Below are 22,461 nucleotides of genomic sequence, written 5' to 3'. Positions count from 1 at the left end.
ATGGAAAAACAGTGGTTGAAAGAATTGAAATGCACACACTCTGAAAAGTTTGATCAACTCTCACCCTGCGCTGCTCTAACCCACCCCATACACCTTTCCTTTGAAAGCATGCCTTGTTCTGGGGCTGCTGCATGGATCCAGATGGCAGCCTTACACAACAAGGAGACATGTTTTTTCAGGAAAACAGAAGGAGGGGCCATGAAGAAAGAGGGGAGAAAAAAGTATGGGGGAGGAGTTCAACAGGGGAGAAATATGCACAGAATTGGCAGAACATCCAATGAAAGGTGGTTTTAAGTTTCCAGTTGGTTTTAGGGAGGGGTAGTGGGGTGTTATGTGGTAGGCAGCAGTGGGCCATGTTGGGAGAAAACTTGTAGAGGTGAGACGGGATTCCCTACGCAGGTGTAGGCCAGGCCTACCTCCCACAATAGGAGAAAGTTATATGGGTATGCTTGATCTTGGCAGAGATTAAGGTTCGAGTGCGCCTGCTCAAGCATTTCTGTAGGTATGTGTGAAAGTTGAGAGGGGGTTAGTCAAAGGAGGGTGGAACGCCAGGTGTGAGCACATTGTTCAGGCTTTACAGCGAATGGAAACTATGTCTTCCAATGGAAAAAGGGCTTGGCCAACAGACGCGTGGAAGAACTTCATGCAAGGTCAGGGTGCATACCTGGGAAATGTGCCATCATTTACTGTCAGGCATAAATAGGAGGGACAATTATCAATGATCACAACATACAGTAGAACCACTGACGGAAGAAGGCTCCATGGTTCTTGAGCAAGACAGTTAACCCTTTATTAATCCAGTGAAGCAGGATGGAAGCCAAAAATGCAAAGCAAAGAAGAAGTTTGGTAGCTCTTATGTGTAATGATGACGAAAATAAGCCTTCAGTTTAAGCCATTTAAAAACAAGAATGTGCACTTGTTAAATAGGGACTAAATCTCATGTCAGTTATGATTCTCGTTTTCATAAGCCCCTCTTGGACCACAGGAACCTTTCCCAAAACACTGGCCACTTTTTCAAGAACTAATTAACTCAGTGATTCCCAAAGTGGGGTCCGGGGACCCCCAGGGGTACCTGAGGGAGTTCCAGGGGGTCCCCAGCTAAATGATAGTTTGGAACCAAATGGACCATTAGGGTCTGTAACTCAGAGTGTACAAATGGACAGAGTTAAATTAACATTGATTTTACAATATAAATTGGGGCTCCCAGAGATAGAAATGCCATTAAATGGGGTGTCCGTAGACTAATGCATGTCAAACTGGGGGTAGTTGATATTAACCAGGTTGAGAATCACTGCTAGAGCCGTCAAAATCTTCTCTTATGGGGGGGTCCCTGGCGTATATTTTTCAAATGGGGGTCCGCAGGCTCATCAGTGTCAATTTGGGGGTCCTTGACATAAAAAAGTTTTGGAACCCCTAAATACCTAAATGTACCAACCAGTGCCAGGTTTTTTGAGGGGCGCTAGACCTTCCAACGTCCGTCTTTCTGAATTACGTCATATGGCAATCAAGTCTATGGACTTTTAATGATTGTTTACAGCACCTTAAACAAATCATTTCTCCCTTAGACAGGTGATCAGCCCCCCACCCTCTTTACACCTCCCTTCTTTTTTCTTCTACTCTGTACACAGTGTTTTTATATTTTGTGATGATATTGAATTGTCATTTTCTCATGTCACGTTTATGAATTGAATACATAGAACCTGAATAGACAGCAGGGACTTTTTTTGGTGCCATGTTTGACTGCACTCTGTTGCTGTTGGCATTTCTGTCTAATAAAGTATTCAATCAAAGTCACAAAAGCTGGGAAAACCAGGATATTTTGTTTTCCATCTGAGTAGTCTCAGTGTGCGCTCTCAATAGTATAATGAGGTGGCACCTGCAGTGGTACGTCAAATTGCTAGGGGGTGGTCCATGCCATCTCAGGCCACCCCCATGGACACACCAATGCTCTGGGTAGGCCAGCCAGCCTGGCGGAGATATGCACTTCGTGGAGTGCACTTTAAAAGTTGTTGGCAATGTGCTCAAGAGTTAGACCCATCTATCAACAAAAGGCTTAGTACGGGGCCAAAACAGAGTAGAAAAACATTGGGAAAACACTTCTGTTTTCTCATAGCTACTGTGCAACGGAATAACAAACATTGCAAATATTTCAGCTCGTTACTAGGGTCAAAAATGTATTCTTAAAAAGAGCAATGTCCTGATTTCTGAATTGTTCAGGGTATCCAAGACAACATATGAACAGTGGCTTTGAGACTCTGGAAGTAATATTGTGTGCTCCAGATTCAAATTCTCTTTATTTTGCCCCATTCCACTAGGGGAAAGCAACTCAAAGAGTCTGAAACCTCAGAGCCCTGGGAAAAACATTGGGGTTTAAAACCATTTCCAGAAGCCAGCGGTGAATACTGGGGATGCAAGAGGTGTCATCTCTCTTCACTTCCCAAGTGACTGATGTTTTCACCACTCCGAGTTGGCATTAGAATGGCCGCCATCCCTCCATCCCTTTTTGACTACCGGTAACTGTATTACCCAGCTATATTTAGTTTGCAAACATAGCAAAAAAACCCAAAAAGATGTATGTAATTTGTTATGACAACTGGAAGCCCCTGAGGTAGGCCTATAGTTTGGAAGGGGAAAAAGCCAATGATGTCAGCCTACCAAATAATTTAATATTTTTAAACAACGGAAAACAAAGTATCAATGGAGGAATTATGTAAAAATGAAAGACATTGTAACCACAATATCACATATTTCAGAAAGGCACATCATGGGGCGCCCACTGGCCAAGTGGTCCAGGCACATGCCACATATTGGCCCAAGGCCCCAGTGAGGCTCTTCAACGTTGAAGCACTGGGCCCTAGTGGTAAGAGGAGGGACTACAGGCGGACCAGTGGATTCATGACCGGGAAACCCCGTGCAGCTGGGCTTTAACATTGAGCGCTCGGTTGCACTTCCGCATTTGACCACCAAAATGTGGTGGTCAAATGCGGAAGTAGACGTTCTGAGACGGATCTTCCGGGTGCTTCAAAACGCCACTGAGCAACTTCCACTGACATGAATTGGGGGGGGGGGGGGGGGGGGGGAGCTTTACGCCATTTCAGTCTCTATCCTTCTTTATACTCTATGCTTTGGCCTGACAGCGAGTCGCGTGTTCGAATCCCATTCATGACGACCTTTGCTGCATGTCTCTCCCATTCTCTCTCTTTCCTGTCCGTTTTCACAGTAACTATCAAAAGGCACAAAAGCCAAAAACAAATCTTGAAAAAGAGAAAGGCAAATCATGGCAGCCAAAGTATGTCAGGCCATTTAGATAGGGACCCCCTGGAACTCCCTCAAGTACCCCTAGGGGTCCCCGGACCCCACTTATAAAACCATGCCTTTAAGGGCCACTTCACCCCTTTTGGGAGACAAGAAACACTTTCCTGTGGTTTTTATGTGGGTAATTTGTCTTTTTAGATATTTCAGTATTTCAAGTTGTCCATGAGCTCCATGATGTCATCGACACTGGGCTCACTTCCTTCCTGGACTACAATTCCCATAATGCTTTGGTGCACTGCTCCTCCATAAATGGTGCATTTATATAGCGCCTTTATCCAAGGTGCTTTACAGAGATTGTGCATTACATTCACCAACACATTAATACACCAATGGCGGCGGAAACCATGCAAGGCTCCAACCAGCACATCAGGAGCAATTAGGGGCTCAGTGTCGTACTCAAGGACACTTCGACAGCAACTCTGTGCCCGGGTTCGAACTGGCAACTTTACGGTTACCATCCAGCCACTCTACCCCTGAGCCCACTGGGGGAGGGCTGTCTTACTGAGGCAACATGTAGTCCAGGAAGTAAGTGAGCCCAGTGTCCATGACATCATGGAGCCCATGGACACATTGAAATACAAAAATATCTAAAAACACATATTACCCACATAAAAACCCCAGGAAAGTGTTTCTTATCTCCCAAACATCATTAAAATAAGATCTGTTTGCAAAAGGGGTAAAGTGGCTCTTGAAGCTACACTCACAAACCATCATGATGTGGGAGTGCTGATTCAGGATCAAAGTTTGCCTTTTAACTTCTTAAGGATTATAAGGGCAAGTGGCCCTGATCATCGACCCTTGAAGCCTTATTCATGGGAAACTCTTTCAAAACATAGTGGTGTCTAGTTCAGAGTTGGTACTCCTTGTATGTCTCCTACACATCTGACTTAAAACCTCTGGGGTTGGTCAAGGGTGAAATTTATACTTGTTCTGAATGCATAGCCACAGCTTCCTGCAGCCACCATGCATATCATTGAGATTTCAGGACGTGACCTGCACTCCATCAAGTTAAAGAAAAAGAAACCGCCATATCTGTTTTTGGGCGGGTAAGGTTGTGTGGGCGGGTAATGATATGATACAGTTTGGCTTCCCAAACTGTGGTGCGTCATGCGTGCACCCCTTGTGGTGAACGAACGCCCTAGGGGTGCATGACATGAAAAGGGTAATGGCGGTTTATGGTGTTATAGCACAAACGGCAAAATCCGGTAAACCACTGTTGTAAGGAGATGTATAGAGCAGCTGCGGAAGTATACAGCAGCTGCATGTCTCTCAGTGCAGTGACATTCTATGCTTATTTGCCATAATCATATAAAAAAATGTAACATTTCCGGAACCTAGTGTTGGGGGGTGCGTCAGCTAGGTCAGGAGGTACCAGGGGGTGCACGGCCAAAAATATTTGGGGACTGCTGTGATACACCAAAATAGTCTAAATACAGATAACGTTGCCCATGCCGTAAGCACAGGTGTCCATGCCCTAAGCACACTGTAGTGCAGTAGTTATATTCATAACGTGTGGAGAGTTGCAACTTTTTTCCACAACTTTCAACCAACCGATCTTTTCGCTGGTGTACCATCACCAGAGTCCACAGTCTCATTTCAAGGGTAAATAGCCTGCATTTCTTGGCAGAGCATTAGCAGTAGTTGTGTCATGGAATCATCTTTTCCGTGGCCTCAGAGTGCCATGACGGGGCACTTTACCCTTCTGAGGCCTTCAGTGGCATTACTGAAAGTACTTTACATTCAACCACACACGCACAAGAACATAAACTGAACAACCTAGCATCATTTGGCCATTTTACGAACATACTTAATAATCATGTATTACCTGTATGTAACTGTTTTAACCGATAGCCAATTAGCCATCAACATTAACCGTTTTAAATTGTTCTTAATTTGTTTTATTGTTTGTGTAATCTCGGAATTATTGTAAATGAGGGTCTCCCTCAATTGATTCTCAGAGAATTTAAATAAAGGTTGAATGAACACACACACACAGAGCAGTTTAGGGGTTCAGCGTATTGCTTAAGGACACTTCAAGGCCAGAAAAGAGACAAACTGGAAACATTTTAGTTCCCAAATGTCTACTCTACCGCCTGAGCCACAGCAGACCGACATTTAATTCAAGGTTCACAAAATGCATACCAACATCTGAGAAACTGTGACATTTGGGGCCATGTGAAGATGGCTCCAGTTCAGCCATGTAAACACAAACATTGTGTTAACACAAACATTGAATGCCATTAACAATGAAAGGCCAGCTTTGAGTGTTTGTGTAAACACAAACATTGAAGACGAAGGTGAGGACGCAAATTGTGATTGGCCGGAATGAGAGCATGTATGATGATAAGAGCTCCCCTCACTTCACACGGGTGTGATTTTATTTTTATTTATTTTTTCAATTCTTTCAAGCAATTAAAAAAATGCATGCTTCAGCCAACTCTGCAATTTGTCCCCAAAAGTGAAAAAGTGCCCCGTCATGGCACTCTGAGGCCACAGAAAAGATGATTCCATGACACAACTACTGCCAATGCTCTGCCAAGCCTTTACGGAGCTGCCCAACACAAGCCTGTCATTTCTTGTCAATCTCCTTGCTGTTTGTGCCCCGTTTTCTAAATTAGTCACTAGGGAGAGGTGGGATGAGAAAGCACACACACACACTCACTCACGCACGCCTCACTGTCAACCTCCTTTGGCAATGTGAGTGCATACTGCATCGCATGGATATGTCGTTAACCAGCTGCAGTCACACTGCTACACATCTGCTTTATACTGTATATGTACTTGGTACATTCTGAAACCCATTCTCTATCTAACCCTTCCCCCAACAGTCATGTATTGTATACTGTAGCTTTCATCATCCATTCCATGCTTGCACTTGCTGCTGGACACTTATGTGGGAGGTTCCTCTTGGGTCTTGGTGAAGCTGGTGCAATTATTACATAATATTACCACGTCTTGAAAATCAACAAAATGTTTCTGACCTAAATGATGTAATGGGTGAAACCTCATAGAAAGATATGGGCCTTATTAATGCCCTCAATCTGCAGATTTGGGATTATGATTGTTTTGTTTGTTTGTTGTAGGGACTCCAATTTTACTACATGAACTTGCCTCATCCCAAAATGAATGGGGAATGACAAAGGTTTAATTCAGTGGCAGTTCTGATTGGCAGCCAGTGTCGTCCCATGACATTTCACAGTTAGCAGCTTCAATGTGCAATTTGGTAACCATTTCTCTGCCTTTTACTAGTAAAGTGCAACTGGGATAAATGTTTATTCTTCCACTGAGGGGAGAGCGCTGGGGCTCTGTCTCCATTGGAAATGGGAAATGAGTGACAGAAGGTTATCCCAGCAGGAGAACATGTGTCAAACATGACAGGGCAAGGCCACCAGTGGTACTGAACAAGTAAACTGAGGAAAATGGAAATGGAAAGAGAACCTGGAAAATGGCAGGAACAAATTAGGGAAAGCATTTTAAGATGACTGGGATTGAAGGCCTCATCATTGAGAGTACATGTGGATAGTAGTTGCTAGGGCAACATGACAATACATCAAGAGGGTTAGAATGATGCCCATTTAGATAACGCATGCCATTCTGGTCCATTATACCCCTGATCCACTGGCGCTCAGGGCTAGATCGTGTTGATCCAACGTTAGTGCTTGTGTTGCCATTGCCACTGTTTTGTTGTTGTCTTCACCAGGAAGGCATGGGGGCAGAGTGTTTTGCAAACACTGGCTTCCAACGTTTGCAGGATTGGCCCGTTTTGAACAAAAAGCCTTAAATCATGAACGCAGCGTGCTGCAATTTATGTGAATTTTCACACACTTTCCTACTAGGCTGAGGAATAAATCCCAGCCTTTTCACTTTGGCCAGTTATACCGCCTCCAACAGCCTAAAGGGCCTTGCAAACGGGAAGCGATTTAACGCACCTATAGTTCATATTCAATGAGACCTGCGTTTTTGCATGGAGCAGTCGTGGCGTATTTACATGAGCGCGTTCCCATGAATTGGTTGCGTGCATGCTCATTTCGTGCACACCAGAACTGGATTCTGTTCGCTTTTTTTTACGCTTGCGCACCTCTTGAGAAGACTTGTAGCAGACCTCTCGTTGATCCATGCAACAACGTGTGCGTTCCTCACTTCCCGTTTGCAAGGCCCTTAACAGGGGGATTTTTGCTAAACACATTTTTGGAACAAAATGCCTCAAATCATGAATTTGAACGTCCAATTGTCAGCAAAGGCGTAAGAAGAAATGTCACCAGTATAGTGCCACCAGGAGGTCACAATAACCTGACCTGGCGGAGACCTGTGCTCCGACTCGAGGAGCACTTTTTACACTACACACACACACACACACACACACACACACACACACACACACGCACACACACACACACACGCACACACACACACACGCACACACGCACACACACACGCACACACGCACACACACACGCGCGTGGGCGATTATGATCTTATCTTCCAAATCTCTGTACACGTGTATGTACTACCTGCCGAATTCCTTGCATCATTACAAAGTTGGCCGGCGGTGCCCCGCGAGCACAGGTCTAGTTTATCGTGATTGACTTTTCCTGAAGAGTCTATGTACTGTACATGTCTAAGGACTGGAATACAAAATAAATGTGAGAAAGATAGTGAGCACAACCAGGTATAAAAGTAAACACCACTATAAACTTGTTTGGAGAGCCCCTGTCACCATTACTAAACAACCGTTGTGAAATGCGTTGCAAACTGTGATGCGGTATTTGAATGTGCTCAGTGACCAGAACAAAACGCTGCTCACCTACATCCATCGGAGGCTAGCGTGCTAACGCCATAGATGGCTATGGTTGCCTTGCCTCTGGCTAATAGTCTGTCAGTCACAAATGTGTGCATGTCCGCTATCTTAGCAAGACTCTCCATCATCATGCATGGAACAGATAACCTTTGGAGACCCTTGAAATAGTGGAGCCAGCAGACAGATCCACATAAGTGGTTAAAACTTAACAAGAGTGCCATCCTGTGGCAAAGTAAAAAATGTCTAATCAGGGAGATTATACAGACATAGTAAACAGCAAAGGATTTAGCTGGATTACCTGTGCTTGAGTTTGGCTAAGTACCAGATACAGTTAACAAGATTAATAGTGTGTAGATGTTACATCATATAACTTGCATGGACAAATCTCCCTACTATCCTTAAGAGAAACTATTGCTTTAATTATCATGTTCCATGACCTGTTGTATATGTCCTTTCTTACTCAAATCAAATGCAATAATACATACATGACAATTTTGTTCAAATATACAGTACAAAAAAAGCATCCAGTGTTAATTTGATTGATCCATTTGCAACTCTGAGAGTATATAAAATACCTTTGGTTCTAGATCTTATTTGATCTGGTGTGAAATCGTGTGGTGAAAGTGAAAGTACTTTTTGGCCAGCATCAGTCATGAATGTTTTGGTCTATGCAGAACAGCAGCTTGTACCACTTCCTACTGTACGTGAGTGCAGGTGTGGACACCATAGAGTATTAAAAGGATAGAGACTGAACTGGCGCGAAGCTCCGCCCCCTCCGCTATTCATGTCAGTGGAAGTTGCTCAGTGGCGTTTTGAAGCCGCCGGAGGGACCGTCTATTTCCGCCTTTTTGGGCACATTTCCGCATTGGACCACCACATTTTGGTGGTCCAATGCGGAAATGCAACAGAGCGCTCAATGTTAAAGCCCAGCTACACGGGGTTTCCTCGTCATGAATCCACGGGTCCGCCTGCAGTCCTTCCTCTTACCACTAGGGCCCAGCGCTTCAACATTGGAGTGCCTAGCTGGCCCCTTGGTGGACACACCCTCACCACATTAAGCCTCAACCAGGCACTTGTTGGCCAGTCTTTCACTTTTGGTCCAGGAGAGTAAACAATCGCTGTACAATCACTGGAAGGGTCCATTTGTTATATTGTAGTCTCTCACAATTAATTTATTAGCGAGGATTCTACTGTGTAAATAACCAAGACTAGCTCAGGTTTTAGGGAGGATAAATGAACTACAAGGATCTGGTTTCTCAAACTGTGGTTGATAAGTGGTTGACACTAATGTTAGCCACAAAAAAAAAGGATTCAGGAAAGTGGAGTTTGCTTTCTGGTTGCCTGTGAAATGGCAAGTGTGTTTTAGTTTTTTAGTGTTTTACGTACTGGGAAGAAGCAACGTTACTTTGATGGAGAGCATAATTAGTCCTGATGAAAGACAGTCTACAAAAAAATCTATACGATTTTTAGAGCGATCAAAATAAGCAATTTAGCGTAAGACACATCATATTTTTCAACTGTACCACACGTTGGATATATCAGATTAAGGTAATAAAAAGGTTGGTCCAGGATTCTCCTTTAATGCCAGGTGGAAAGGGAGCCTACAATTGAATGCAATGCCAAGTTCTGAGATTTGGAAGGCAGGCTGAAAAAGTATGTGTCCTTACTTACTTTGAATAGACGGTGGAGTTCTCTCTACTCTTGGTGAAGGTGGCAGGAAGAAACCTCAGAGTGATGTTCATTCTCCTCATGGCGGCCGACAGCATTTTATTCTGATGGATTATAGTACAGTACACTACCTTATGATATGAATCATGTAGTAGAATATAGGATAGTTATAATTATTTACGGCATAGTATATTTATTGCGACCGCAAGTCGCATTTACTATGAAATCGTACATTTTTGTCCGTCAGTCAGTCAGTGTATCACTCAAAATCCCCATACATGGGAAAGACCTTAGTGCCCAGGTCTAATGACATCATCAGGGATGGAGACCTGCTGCTGTCGCAATTAAGCCCATATATGGAGATCCCTGATGTTGGCCAGAATGGCTACATCGGACCTCAAACCCTTAGATCTCAATATATGGATAGGATATATGTCAGAACCTGTTCTGACATTCCATATGTTGATCCTTCCCCATCCATCCTTCCTCTTTGATGTCTCCCTTTTGAGTGATACCTGTCCATTTAAACTCTAGACGGGCCTGCCCCAAAGTTATTCATGCAGCCGCGCCCGGCAGCCGGCGAAAACTAGAGTTCTCAACAGGCCAAAAAATGAAGGCCCGGCCCTACCTGGGCCCTCATCAAACCCTGTACACTCAAGACACTGCCCCCGCTGTCACCCTTAGATCTCCATATATGGAGCCGACCTGTTCTGACATTCCATAATATGTTGATCAGACCTCATCAAACCCTGTACATTCCAGACACGCTCCATATGGCCAGTACAGAATTCATTCTATATGTTGACCACCCATATCAGATCGGTTGAGTTATAAGACCCTGCTTCTCAATTAAATTACATGAGCAAGATTAAGCCGGTCATTGGTTCTAAATCCGTTTCATTATATTTTAGGTTAATTGCCCAGTCCTAATTCCCTTTTTCATGTGCAACTGGGCCAAGGCAACAAAAAACAGAATACTGTAATGTATTAGTGGTGGTTCCATTCTCCTTCCTAAACAGAAAAAGACTGACATTTTATATCAGTGGGGCACAGCATCTTCTATAAGAACATTTACTGTAGGTCTAAATACCAACCACCTGGCATCAGTAAATCAAGTTCAAGGCTCACTTACATACCCCTGATGTTCTTACTGTCCTCGTCTAGAATGGAAAAGAGAACCATCCCTTTCTGGCACTCATATACTGTAGCACCTTAATGACTTAGGACTGGCGGGGAGGGAGGGACAGTAAAATAACGATTTATAGACAATTAGAGTAATATGAATCTAATAAGACAGTATTGCATTGGGAAAGTTCTGGAATAAATCCAAAGCCCAGACACGTCTTGACATGTGCCAAAACATTTATCTCTTGCTGGAAATCCCACTCATTACATTTGATTGATTTGTGACCACTGAGGAATACAACGCCTATAAAACCGCGGAGAAAACATGCATTACTAATAGCAATACAGGTAAGACCTGGCAGGGGCAAGTGGATGTCTGTGGTTTGGAGCGATAGCAGTGAGACATTATAATGAAACCCACAATTACCAGAGCAGCAATAAAAAAGCATAATGGAGAGAAATACAAATAAATATTGAAATTATTTCAAGCATTTGTGGTAAAGGTATTTAAATAATCGAGGTAACCAATTCATGGGATAATCACGTTTTTTTCCCTACACCGATATTAAGCGGATTTGAAATAATTTACTGTAAGAATTAACATGTTACAAGAACCTCCTGAATCAATCTATGTACTGTGCATTCATAGATGTTTAAGAACCTCTAGAATCAATCTATCTACTGTGCATTCATAGATGTTTAAGAACCTCTAGAATCAATCTATCTACTGTGCATTCATAGATGTTTAAGAGCCTCTAGAATCAATCTATCTACTGTGCATTCATAGATGTTTAAGAACCTCTAGAATCAATCTATCTACTGTGCATTCATAGTTTAAGAACCTCTAGAATCAATCTATCTACTGTGCATTCATAGATGTTTAAGAACCTCTAGAATCAATCTATCTACTGTGCATTCATAGTTTAAGAACCTCTAGAATCAATCTATCTACTGTGCATTCATAGATGTTTAAGAACCTCTAGAATCAATCCATCTACTGTGCATTCATAGATGTTTAAGAACCTCTAGAATCAATCTATCTACTGTGCATTCATAATGTTTAAGAACCTCTAGAATCAATCTATCTACTGTGCATTCATAATGTTTAAGAACCTCTAGAATCAATCTATCTACTGTGCATTCATAGATGTTTAAGAACCTCTAGAATCAATCTATCTACTGTGCATTCATAGATGTTTAAGAACCTCTATAATCAATTACATGACTGACTTGGCATGACTCACATGCCGATTGGCTATAGTATGCTCCAAAATCATATAGTGTCTAGAAAAATAAGTACTCGTCTTGCGTATTTAGTCGTTTATATTCTATAACTTAGCCATTGAGTTCTCACAGATATTGTAGGCTATTACCCCCCCAAATGTGTTTGGTACCCCTAAAAAAAAAAATCTGTGCCCCCCGCTGCTGGGAGAGCTTAAGAATGCCTATACCTGCAGTCACTCACTGCCAGAATTTAACTGCGTTGTAACATGTTACTTATTTAATTGTGTTTAACTTTTTGCCATGTGACATGCAGCCCTGGTCTATAAACATGACACGCCCAGGGCGACCCTATGGATCCAACCAAGTACACACGCGAGACTACTCCATGTGAAAAGACCTGGCATTACACCGGTCTGCTTCATGTGTGACTTAACAGAGCCCCACCCACTCCTACTCCTGCCGCCCTCCGACAATCGGATTGTGTATCAGAGATCTCGAGTAGCCACGATTTCCCCACATAAGCATGCCCGTCGTCGCTAAATCAGAGATAATGAGTCAGTTAAAAAAACTGGTGATTTACTTGAAAGTTGAAGCGGGGTTTGCGAATGAGAGCGTCTCTGGTGGCAGAATCAGCCATCCTCCCAGTGTCCTCCAGGAACCTGTAGTCTAGGGTAGAAATTAAGACGTGACCCCATGGTAAAAACACAGAACCTCCACTAAACGTACAACACTACACTAAATCTAAATTTTTCATAATTGTAATGCTTGCATGAAGTAAGATAGTGAGTCCTGCTTATCATTACAAACAATAGCCCCAAAAATAAGACCTTTTCTGTGATTCAAAATCCTTGGGTTGAAAAATAAGAGAATACGCAGCTGAAAGATAATAAAATCTCACCACTGAGAAGGTTCATCTCATCAAACTGGGAGAGGGCCACGAAGGAGACCTTGTCTCTGACACCACTGCACCCTGAATCCTCCTTGTGTTTGTTCACACAGAGCAAGCTGCAGAGGGAAAGCATGCCGTTTACAATTCTATTAGTAGAATTTCTAATATAATAATAGACAATACATAATACAGTGTTAAAAAAACACTAAGAGGATGAAAAATACAATAATGCTCAAAGGCTGGACTGAACAGAACATAGACCCTTGTCATTATGAGTCGCCCAATTGCACAGGACAAGTAAAAATAAGAATAATAATAAAAAACTGGAAAGTGGAAAAGTGGAGTTTGCTTTCGCTTAACTCCAAACATGGATAGGGTTGCGGCAAGACCCACTCTGTAGCACTGTGTAATGCAATTTATTTGTGCGTGTTCTCTTTTCAAAAAGCACTCACTATCTCTGTGTCCAACAAGCAAAACATGCACAAGCTAACAGCAAAATGAGCGAGAGAAAGGTTTTTAAGCGCAGTGTGTGCGTGCGTGCAGTGGTGATATGAATCTCCTTTAGTTTTCAGTATTACAGTAAGCTCAGGCAGAAAGATTCAGTGTATTTCAAGTTCATGGAGGGCATTTTCAAAGCATCTCTTCCATGATTCAGTTGCTGCGAGGAGCACTGATTCTTTCAACTTGGGGTACAGGGACCCTAAGGGGTCCTTGAGGTGGTTCCAGGAGGTTCCCAGCAAAATGATTGATAATTAGAAACCAAATGGACCATTACATAAATGAAATCTAGAAGATAAAAAAGGTTCTATTAAATAGGAGGTCCCAGGTACGATTCCAGCTTTCAGCAATGTGTCGAAGTGTCCCTGAGCAAGACACTTACTTAACCTCTAATTACTCGCCCGTCCGCACTCCTCTGTGGGCAGCACTTAGCTGGGTAAAGCTTAAAAAGGAAAAAAATGGGGGGAAAAATGGGGTCCTTGAAATTAAAAAGGTATTATGTAACACTGGGTCTGGAAAATGCTGAGCAGAATGCCGTTTCACTCTCTAGGGATCTAGGTCATTGGAAAGCCAATGCCGAATCTAACGAGAAGGTGTAAATCAAAATCAGTTATGAAATGTCTTGGTGCACTGTGGGAACTGTCTCTGCGTCACGTCACGTGGCACTCGCTCCCCGACAGAGACCCTGCTGGGAGGGAGTATGCTCTTCAGTCACCAGGGCTGACTTATGACTGATGTTCAAATCCATCCAACCATCCTATCCCCCCCAAACACAAGGGAGGGGCTTCATCATTTGTGCTAACAAGGTGGAAATCCACAGCACCAGGGCTGATTATGGTTCCAGGTTTGATCCCTGACTGATTGATTGATTGAAGTATTTATTAACAGTTTGCAGAATGGGTACATTTCACATGAAAGCACAACTCAATACAAAGTTACTGTGGGCGACACACTGATAAAGGATTAGACTTGTTTACGGATCCACCATTTTCAATTCATCAGAACATTTAGAGACGTACAAATATACACTTCTAAAAAACAGGAAATCATGTAATAAAGGGAAAAGAAACATATACAGCAAGGGGGTGGGGGGGGTAACAGATGACTCCATCTGGCTTAATGGTAGGAATTCAAATTATCCATTAATTAATTAATTGATAATTGATTACCTTATCGATCGATTAAACGATTAGCAGCATTTTTTAAATCATTATCTGAGAATCTTAATTTCCCTCAATGTCTAACATAAAAATCTACATTTTGCTGATATACAGAAATAATACAAAATTAATATTATATTCCTTAAAGATGGAGTACCACAATTTTTGTATTTTTCCAGTTTTTCATGTGTCTGTGAGGTGACAGTACTTCATTAGACATTCTGGAGTCATTTTTATGTGCAGTGGTGTATTTACTTTGTATTTAGGGTTTCTTCCTGGAGGATGAACCCTTGACAGTCAAACGGGCCAATGAAATAAACGGTAATATCACATTATCAGCCCTCCCCTAACCCCTCCCCCTTTATCATACAACTACAGCTGTGGGTGCGGCTTCAGTTCAGGTGGATCACCAGGCATCACCGCAAACCAGGCATACTTAATGAACTGGTGGGCGTGTCCACATAAAAGCATGATTTTAACAAATACTGTACACTTTTTGGAAAAAGATCTTCCTCCTTATATTATAATAATACCTGATGATATTGTTTTAGGGTGGGAAAGAATTGTGGCACTCCATCTTTAATCAAATATTAATTTGACTTATTCATTGTGTTTGCCTGATAATCAAAAGAATTGCACAGAGCAGATATGACAAATAACTGAAATATACAAAGACATTATTTAAGACATTATTTTTATACTAAATAAAAAAAATTGCTGGTCTACAAGATCTGCTATTTGTCACTGGTGCAATTATTCTTAAATTGCCAAATCTGGCAATGTGTTAAGTAAGGTTTCATTAAAAAGAAATACTCAATATGTGATCCAAGCAAAGAAAGATCCAATTCAGACACTTGCTGAGAGAAAGGCATTTGGTCTGGGTCTCACAAAATACCACTCTAGAAACTATGCAAAAGGAATGTTGAAAGATGCCCAAAACAATAGGGAGTCATATGAGAAATGGACAGATAAATCTTCAATACCAGTAAATCTTAATGAAATATGCAGGTGTGACCTTCATTAGGGCATCTAGAATTTGAAGGTTGAGTTGTAAAAGCCTCAAGATCAACAGAATTCAAGTAACAGGCCATGGAATATGAATGTTATCACTGGTATGTTGCTGGCAATTCATCAAAGCAATTACATCAGTAAAAACAAAAACATAGCAATAACTGAATGGTAAAAGTCTACAGGCAGAGCCAACAGAGAAAATGTTTTAACCCATTTAGGCCTGAGGTCGAAATAAAAAAAATACAAAATATATTCAAAGATTTGTGCCGCATTTTTTACGATTTTCCAAAAATAGCAGACCTACAAGCATCTGAAATGCCCAAAGATTATTTCAGTAAATGATTGTAGTCTCAGCGAACTGAGATACAGATGCTCATTCTAAAACGGTTAGTCCCAATACTTGATTCTGATTGGCTGGTTTCTGATTAGACCACATACTAAATCTCACGATAGTCTACACCTTAAATCAGTTATCAATCCCTTACCACTGCACCACCAGAGCGCTTGAACCAGTGTCATTTTTAATCGATACAACAACAAATACCTGCCTAAGTATTCTGCAAGACAGCAGGCACTAACTTCATTAAGTGGGTATATTGTTGTAATATAATGTAATGTAGTATAAATGACTTTAGTTCTATTTTAGTTTATCCTAAAATCATGAATGGTTCAAGTAGTTACCTTTGACCTATTATACCAAGTAATGAAGCTCAATCCCAACCCTTGACTAACAGGGTTAGGGTTAAACCCAACAGCATCCTTTAAATCAGTAATCAGTTTTCCCCTCAACATGGGCCACGGCCTGTATATTTCATAACCTTAAGGGCTAGTTTTACTATTGCCTTCTTGGCTGCAAGTGAGATTTCCAATAATTTCTTACGATAGAGGAACCAAGGTCCAGGCTGTCTTTAAAACACCGATAATGCGTCCCAATAAAGTGGTGTTTAAACAGGGAGATGGTTGGTAAGCACCTGGGGGAGATAATCTCAGCCTAATGGTAGCCCGGGGGCAGGAAAAGCCTTGGAGCAGGCAGGCAGCATCAAAGTCAAGTCTTATTACAGCTAATGCAAGTTATATAAAGGCTATGCTATTCCTTCTTCAGTGTACTCATACTGGGAAGCAGATACAGTATGTTCTCAGCCAGGCTCTAAAATGAAAAAGCAGCCATTGGTAGCCTCAAAGAGCCAGCTGGCATTTCTCATTTTTGACACTAGGTTTCCACCGAATTGTTACATAGACATGGATAGATCAGAATGTTCCAAATACTCCACAGTGAGAAGCATGTACAGTACAAGGTTCGTTTTATTGCATGTCTTTATATAAGACATCAAGTAGGTTACATCATGTGCAATGTTTTCGTTTGTTGTCAGGTTTTTTTTGCAAAACATGAAGCTTAACCGTACACATAGATTACACACAAGGCTGCATATCTTTGAAACCAGACAGTGCCGTTTTAGAAATTACAAAATAAAATGTAAAAGTTGAGCTGGTAAAAAGAATGGTGCTGCAAGAAAAGAGAGCTGTGCAGATTTTCATAGAATTGGCAGCATTACCTGCAAGATCGTTTGAGACAGGCAGGGCATCTATACTTTGCTTCCTCAGATCCACATACACCGCAGCTGTTGGATGGAAAAGAATATCATCAATATCAATTTTAATCAGATTCACTTTAATCAGCCTAGGACAAATAATGGGGCATGCAGGTAGCACAGAGGTACAACACTCAGTAACATAGTCATGGGCCCAGGTTTGAATCAGAAAAGTAGAGCCATGGCTTTGGCTGGGAGCTCTGGCAGTGTTGTGCACTGCACTGTGCATGGGTGGGATGTCAGCAGGGGATTGTGTCTTCTCACTGCAAGAGCGACTCCTACAGGTTGGTTGGGGTGGTGCATGTTCAGCAGGAAGGGGAACTGGGGGAGATAATGTGAACCCCTGCACAGTGCACACTGCACACGTTACGTTACACTCTCCTGGTGAAACTACTCAGTCAGGTGGAAAGAAATGGCTGGCAGATCCATGTGTATCACAAGCCAAATTCCAATATCCCAAATCTCAACCACTCCAGCATGGTTGAGATTACATCTTGGTATTTTAGGCCACATATTTAAAGACCTCCGGTAAGTGAAGTCCACAAGATGGTCACATATTTCGGCAGATCACCAATTTCACTGTAACACCGCCATGCTGGAGTGAGCGAGCGTGAAAGAGCGAGAGGCAGAGATTTTGTGTATTGGAATTTGGCCAGAGGCACGTGGTCGACTACTCCCTCCCCAGGCCAACACTGGGGGTTGCCAGATACAGGGACAACTGTACAGAGGGGGGAATTGGCAATGTCTAAACTGGGAGAAAATGAAAAATGGATAAAAAAAACAAAACATAGGGCAATAAAAGTGCAGCCATTTGTCGTGATGACAGTGGTGCAGACATGTAGATAACTTACAGAGTATGATATTATACCGTGTGAAAAGATACCTGTCAAAATAAAGGCGATATGTTGCGGGGACAGACGAGAACAGCCTCCATCTGCCATACCATTATATTATTAACCCATTAAGACCTGAGGCCGATTCTACAAATGCCTTTAAAAATCAGTAGTTCTTAAGACTTCATACATTTTCAAGACTTTTCTAAATTTTTCACACAAACAAATAGCAGGTGTGCACATACAAGCTCGGAGCACGGAACAAAGTGACACGCTGTGAGCTTATAGGTCTGCTATTTTTAAATGGCCAACAGTAAAATCTAAAATGGCACAGACGCTTTCCCGGTTTTAATGACTGAATGGCTGGCTCAATTGCATTGTTATAAGTAACATACCGGTACTGGTGATTATGGGTTGATAACATTGGAAGCGGGTGCAACGATAGTGATGACAGTAGTCACACCACCCTTCCCAATGCTCCCAACTGGCTTTGGTGAAAGCCTGGTACACTCACAGAAAGCAGTCTAGAGTTTAGACCAGGCAAAGGAGCCTCAAAGTGAGTAGGATTCCTCGCGGCTCAGTGATACACCTACTGTACTGTCCTTCTGCCAAAAAGGTTAATGTACAGAATTGTCACAAAGAGTAAAAGAAAATACAGGCAGAGGGACTTAGCGAAGGTTCTCTGGCGATACAGATGCCACCTAGTGGGTCATAAAGGGATTTTTTTTAATGTTTTTTATTTCTTCTTTTTGTGGATTAAATAAACATAATTGTTTAAGCTTCCAAATAAATGACCGGTCACAGACTCACAGCAGTTTTATATTGTTATTTGCCATAGTGCTGCTAATAACTTACCAGAGGTGCAATAACATGGTTTCAATATTCTATCTCTTCTACATTTTGTGTGGGATAACCTGACTGAAATAAAAATATTAGTGGACCTACTTGATGATCAATGATAATTCAATTATAGGAGTTACTAGCATTATAACTCTATGGGTGGATAGTACCGTAGTAGCCTGCCTAACTCCTGTTCTGCGTTTCATTCTTACTGGCTGCTGTAGTGACGCAATGAATCTCTGCATGAGAATTAAATTTTGCTGACTTCACAGATTACAGTACATTTCAAGCACAACTCAATACAATACTGTTAACTGTGGACGACACCATAAAGCTAGAGATGCTCCGATCAGATCTTTTGGGACCGATACCGATCACCGATTGTTTTCCTCATGATCGGCCGATACCGATACTGATCTTGTGAAATGTTGCACATTTTAATATTTCCAAAATGATTATACAGTATGTTAAAACCTACATCAAAACTGTTCCTATGTGTGGGGAGGAAGGGGAGAATGTTTAGGCCTGTCACAAAGATGATACATGATATTATACTCTCTGATTGACATTTATACCACTTAAATGGTGTAAAAGATCAGTTTCTCCAGATAGGGTAAATGGGTAAATTGGCCGATCGCTGGACCGTTATCGGAGCATCTCTACATAAAGCATTACACTATTAGGGTCCACCATGTTCAATTAATCTTCTTCTTTCGTGTGCCATCATCAGATGTCCAGCTCAGTAGCGTGCAGCCACATCCTCATCTCAGGACCCACATCGAATAGGCTGGCTTCTGAGGGTGGTTTATACAGGGGACAAGTGGTGATTATGTGGTCAGCGACCACTTCGTCATGGATGTTTTGAAACGTCCTACCCCAGTTCGCAGTCGGTTCAGCAGGGTCCATTGCCGGCGTGGCAGTTCCTTTCCTTAAATGCCGCCTCCCGAGTCCTGGATGTAACGGTGGATGCATGTTGGCCCGGCTGACTCCCACTCCTGCTGCCAGCCATGCCTCTGTAGACAGGTCCTCAGGGATGGACCCGAGCAGCTCTTGTGCCGCCTTGTTGTACGGGTGGCGGGACTTGAGTCTATTTAGACTAAGGCAGTTCTGTTGTGGTGGTGTTGTGCAGGATATGCCAGTCGTGTATTCAGGCTTTCCTTGCTAAGGCTAGGGTAGCAGCTTCTCGTCGGAGTCCGGCCGGGACAATTCCTGCTAGTACTGGCATATGGAACACGGGGTGGGCTTCAGACAGCCAGTTATGGTCCGTAGAGTGTTGTTTATGACAACGTCAACTTCCTGGCATGTGGGTGGCACAGTACTCAGCTGTGGAGAAGACAAGGCTAGTGTGGAGATTCGAAGCACCTTGGCAGATGCACCCCAGCTAGTACCAGCGAGATGTCGGTCGTGAGACCCTAGATGAATCTTTGGCCGTCACTTCAAGATGTTGTTTGAAGGACGTCGTACACCATTGACACCAAGGTACCGCAGGGGTTGCTGGAACTCCAGGCACTTGTTGACGAAGACATCCATTTCCCTTCTTGCTTCCCTGTTGTTGAGGTGGTAAGCTGCTGAGACTGCCTTGCCAGTGCTCAGAGTGCTGAGCCACCTGCTCAGATAGGCTGCCAGGATGCTCATATCCTGGTTCAGGCCGGCTTCCATCGCCTCCCATGTTGGTCGTCGTCAATTCATCATAACATTTAGAGACGTACAAATATACACTTCTATATAGCCAAAAACAGGAAATCATCAAAGAGGAGGTAGAAAGGGGAAAAAAACATATACAGTGAGGGGGAAAAGGGGTACTTGATAATAATCACTGATGATCATTATTTTGAATCAGCTGTGTGGAGAGAGATCTTGTGGAGTATTGTAGGTAGACTAAGCGTAACCCTTTTTTTTTTTTTCTTTTTTTTTGCGGCTTACGCCTTTTATTGATTTTTTAAGGGACATATGGAGTAACGCAAAAGTAATGTAACGAGTAATGTAACTAGTTACTTTCTCCAGGGAGTAATAAAGTAATGTAAGGCATTACTTTTTTCAAAAGTAATGTAATATGTAGTGCCTTACTTTTATGAGTAACGGACCCCAACTCTGGTTACGTCATGTTGTAGTATTGTTTTGTAATCGCCAGACAGGAACAATTGCAGCGACAACTTCCTTTTCCCTCTTAAAGGTATATTCAGTGATTTCACTTAATTCAAATATCACTTATTTTTTTGTTTTGTTGTGATAATCCTCCCTACTATAGAGTGTGCTGGCCATATAAGGAGTTCCTCCCTGTCCCCAGTTAACCCCTGGGGGTCAAAAAACCTTATGTTTCGTTTTTGACTCTCTATTATCCTGATTGGACGAAAGGCTGGGTCCCACAGCCAAAAACGAAACCTAAGGTTTTTTGAGTGAAATCACTGAATATACCTTTAATAAAAGCTCTCGTAGCCTGCCCTGTAGCTTTTATTAAGAGGGAAAAGGAAGTTGCCGCCGCCTGTTGTTCCTGTCTGGCGACTACAAAACAATACTACAACATGACGTAACCATATCATCCGCTCCCTCTCGGATCATATACCGAAATTAAATGGTGCCCAGGCTACGTTCCCTCAGTCCCTACGCTCATTCGAGTCAGAATGAGCGTAGGGACTGAGGGAACCGTGGGAACGTATCGGGGCTACTGCAAGACTAGCTCGTGTAGAGTTAGCCACAATGCCTTTATTATGTAAGGAAACCACTTACTTTGACAGGGACATCTTTCTTTTTGTTCCCTTTGTCTCTTCCACTAACCCGTCATTTACGTATTGCATCTTTGTCGTTGACTCGGAGTCCATAGTCGGCAACATTACACTACACTTCACTACACGTTGTTGAGAAGATGAACACAGCATGTCCACTCAGCCAGATTCGGCAGCGTCTAGTGAGCAGATCTAATAAACATATTTAAGGCTTCCGGTGGACGATCTCTTCAAAATAAGAGTACCCTCTAGAGTATTGAAAAAAAGTTTAATTTGCACATTAACACTACAAATTAAGCATTTAAATTATGCTATATGATGCTATAAGACACACATTATGTTTCTGTGTAAAAATAAGTAATTTAATCATTATAATAATAATAATAAAGTTATCTAAATGGATAAATGCTATTCACTGGAGTGCATGGACTTTATAAAGTGGACACTGGACAAAAGAGGCCTCCGCGAGGCAACTATCTGGACATACCCACACGTTCGGGGAGATGTCCTCTACCACATCCCACTCTCCGCTAAGCGGGAGAGGTGTAAAATTCACAGCAGCAGACCTTCTACTGGGGTCAATGCTCAAAAAAGTACCGTTTCCGGACCCAGAATGGACACTGGACAAAAGACGGCTCCGCGAGGCAACTATCTGGACATACCCACGCGTTCGGGGAGATGTCCTCTACCACACCCCACTCTCCGCTAAGCGGGAGAGGTGTAAAATTCACAGCAGCAGACCTTCTACTGAGGTCAACGCTCACAAAAGTACCGTTTCCAGACCCAGA

General features: G+C 42.5%; 1 protein-coding gene across 1 annotated transcript in view; it reads right to left on the bottom strand.

The window, feature by feature from the left end:
- The window catches only part of znhit6 (zinc finger HIT-type containing 6), a 49,119-nt gene extending 27,291 nt beyond the window's left edge, over nt 1–21,828 (bottom strand). Inside the window, exons 1-5 of the mRNA XM_083767062.1 lie at nt 21,678–21,828; nt 17,242–17,307; nt 13,029–13,135; nt 12,711–12,796; nt 9,785–9,885 (exon numbers count right to left, since the gene is read on the bottom strand). Coding sequence (XP_083623188.1) covers nt 9,785–9,885; nt 12,711–12,796; nt 13,029–13,135; nt 17,242–17,307; nt 21,678–21,826 — 509 coding nt within the window. The 5' untranslated portion in view covers nt 21,827–21,828. The remainder of the gene's footprint in view (nt 1–9,784; nt 9,886–12,710; nt 12,797–13,028; nt 13,136–17,241; nt 17,308–21,677) is intronic.
- Nucleotides 21,829–22,461: the final 633 nt, after the last annotated feature.

Source organism: Protomyctophum parallelum (assembly GCF_964188405.1).
Source record: "Protomyctophum parallelum genome assembly, chromosome: 6".
Lineage (NCBI taxonomy): Eukaryota > Metazoa > Chordata > Actinopteri > Myctophiformes > Myctophidae > Protomyctophum > Protomyctophum parallelum.
The sequence above is the reverse complement of the archived record's forward strand: the minus strand, read 5'-3'. Positions and strand labels throughout refer to the sequence as shown.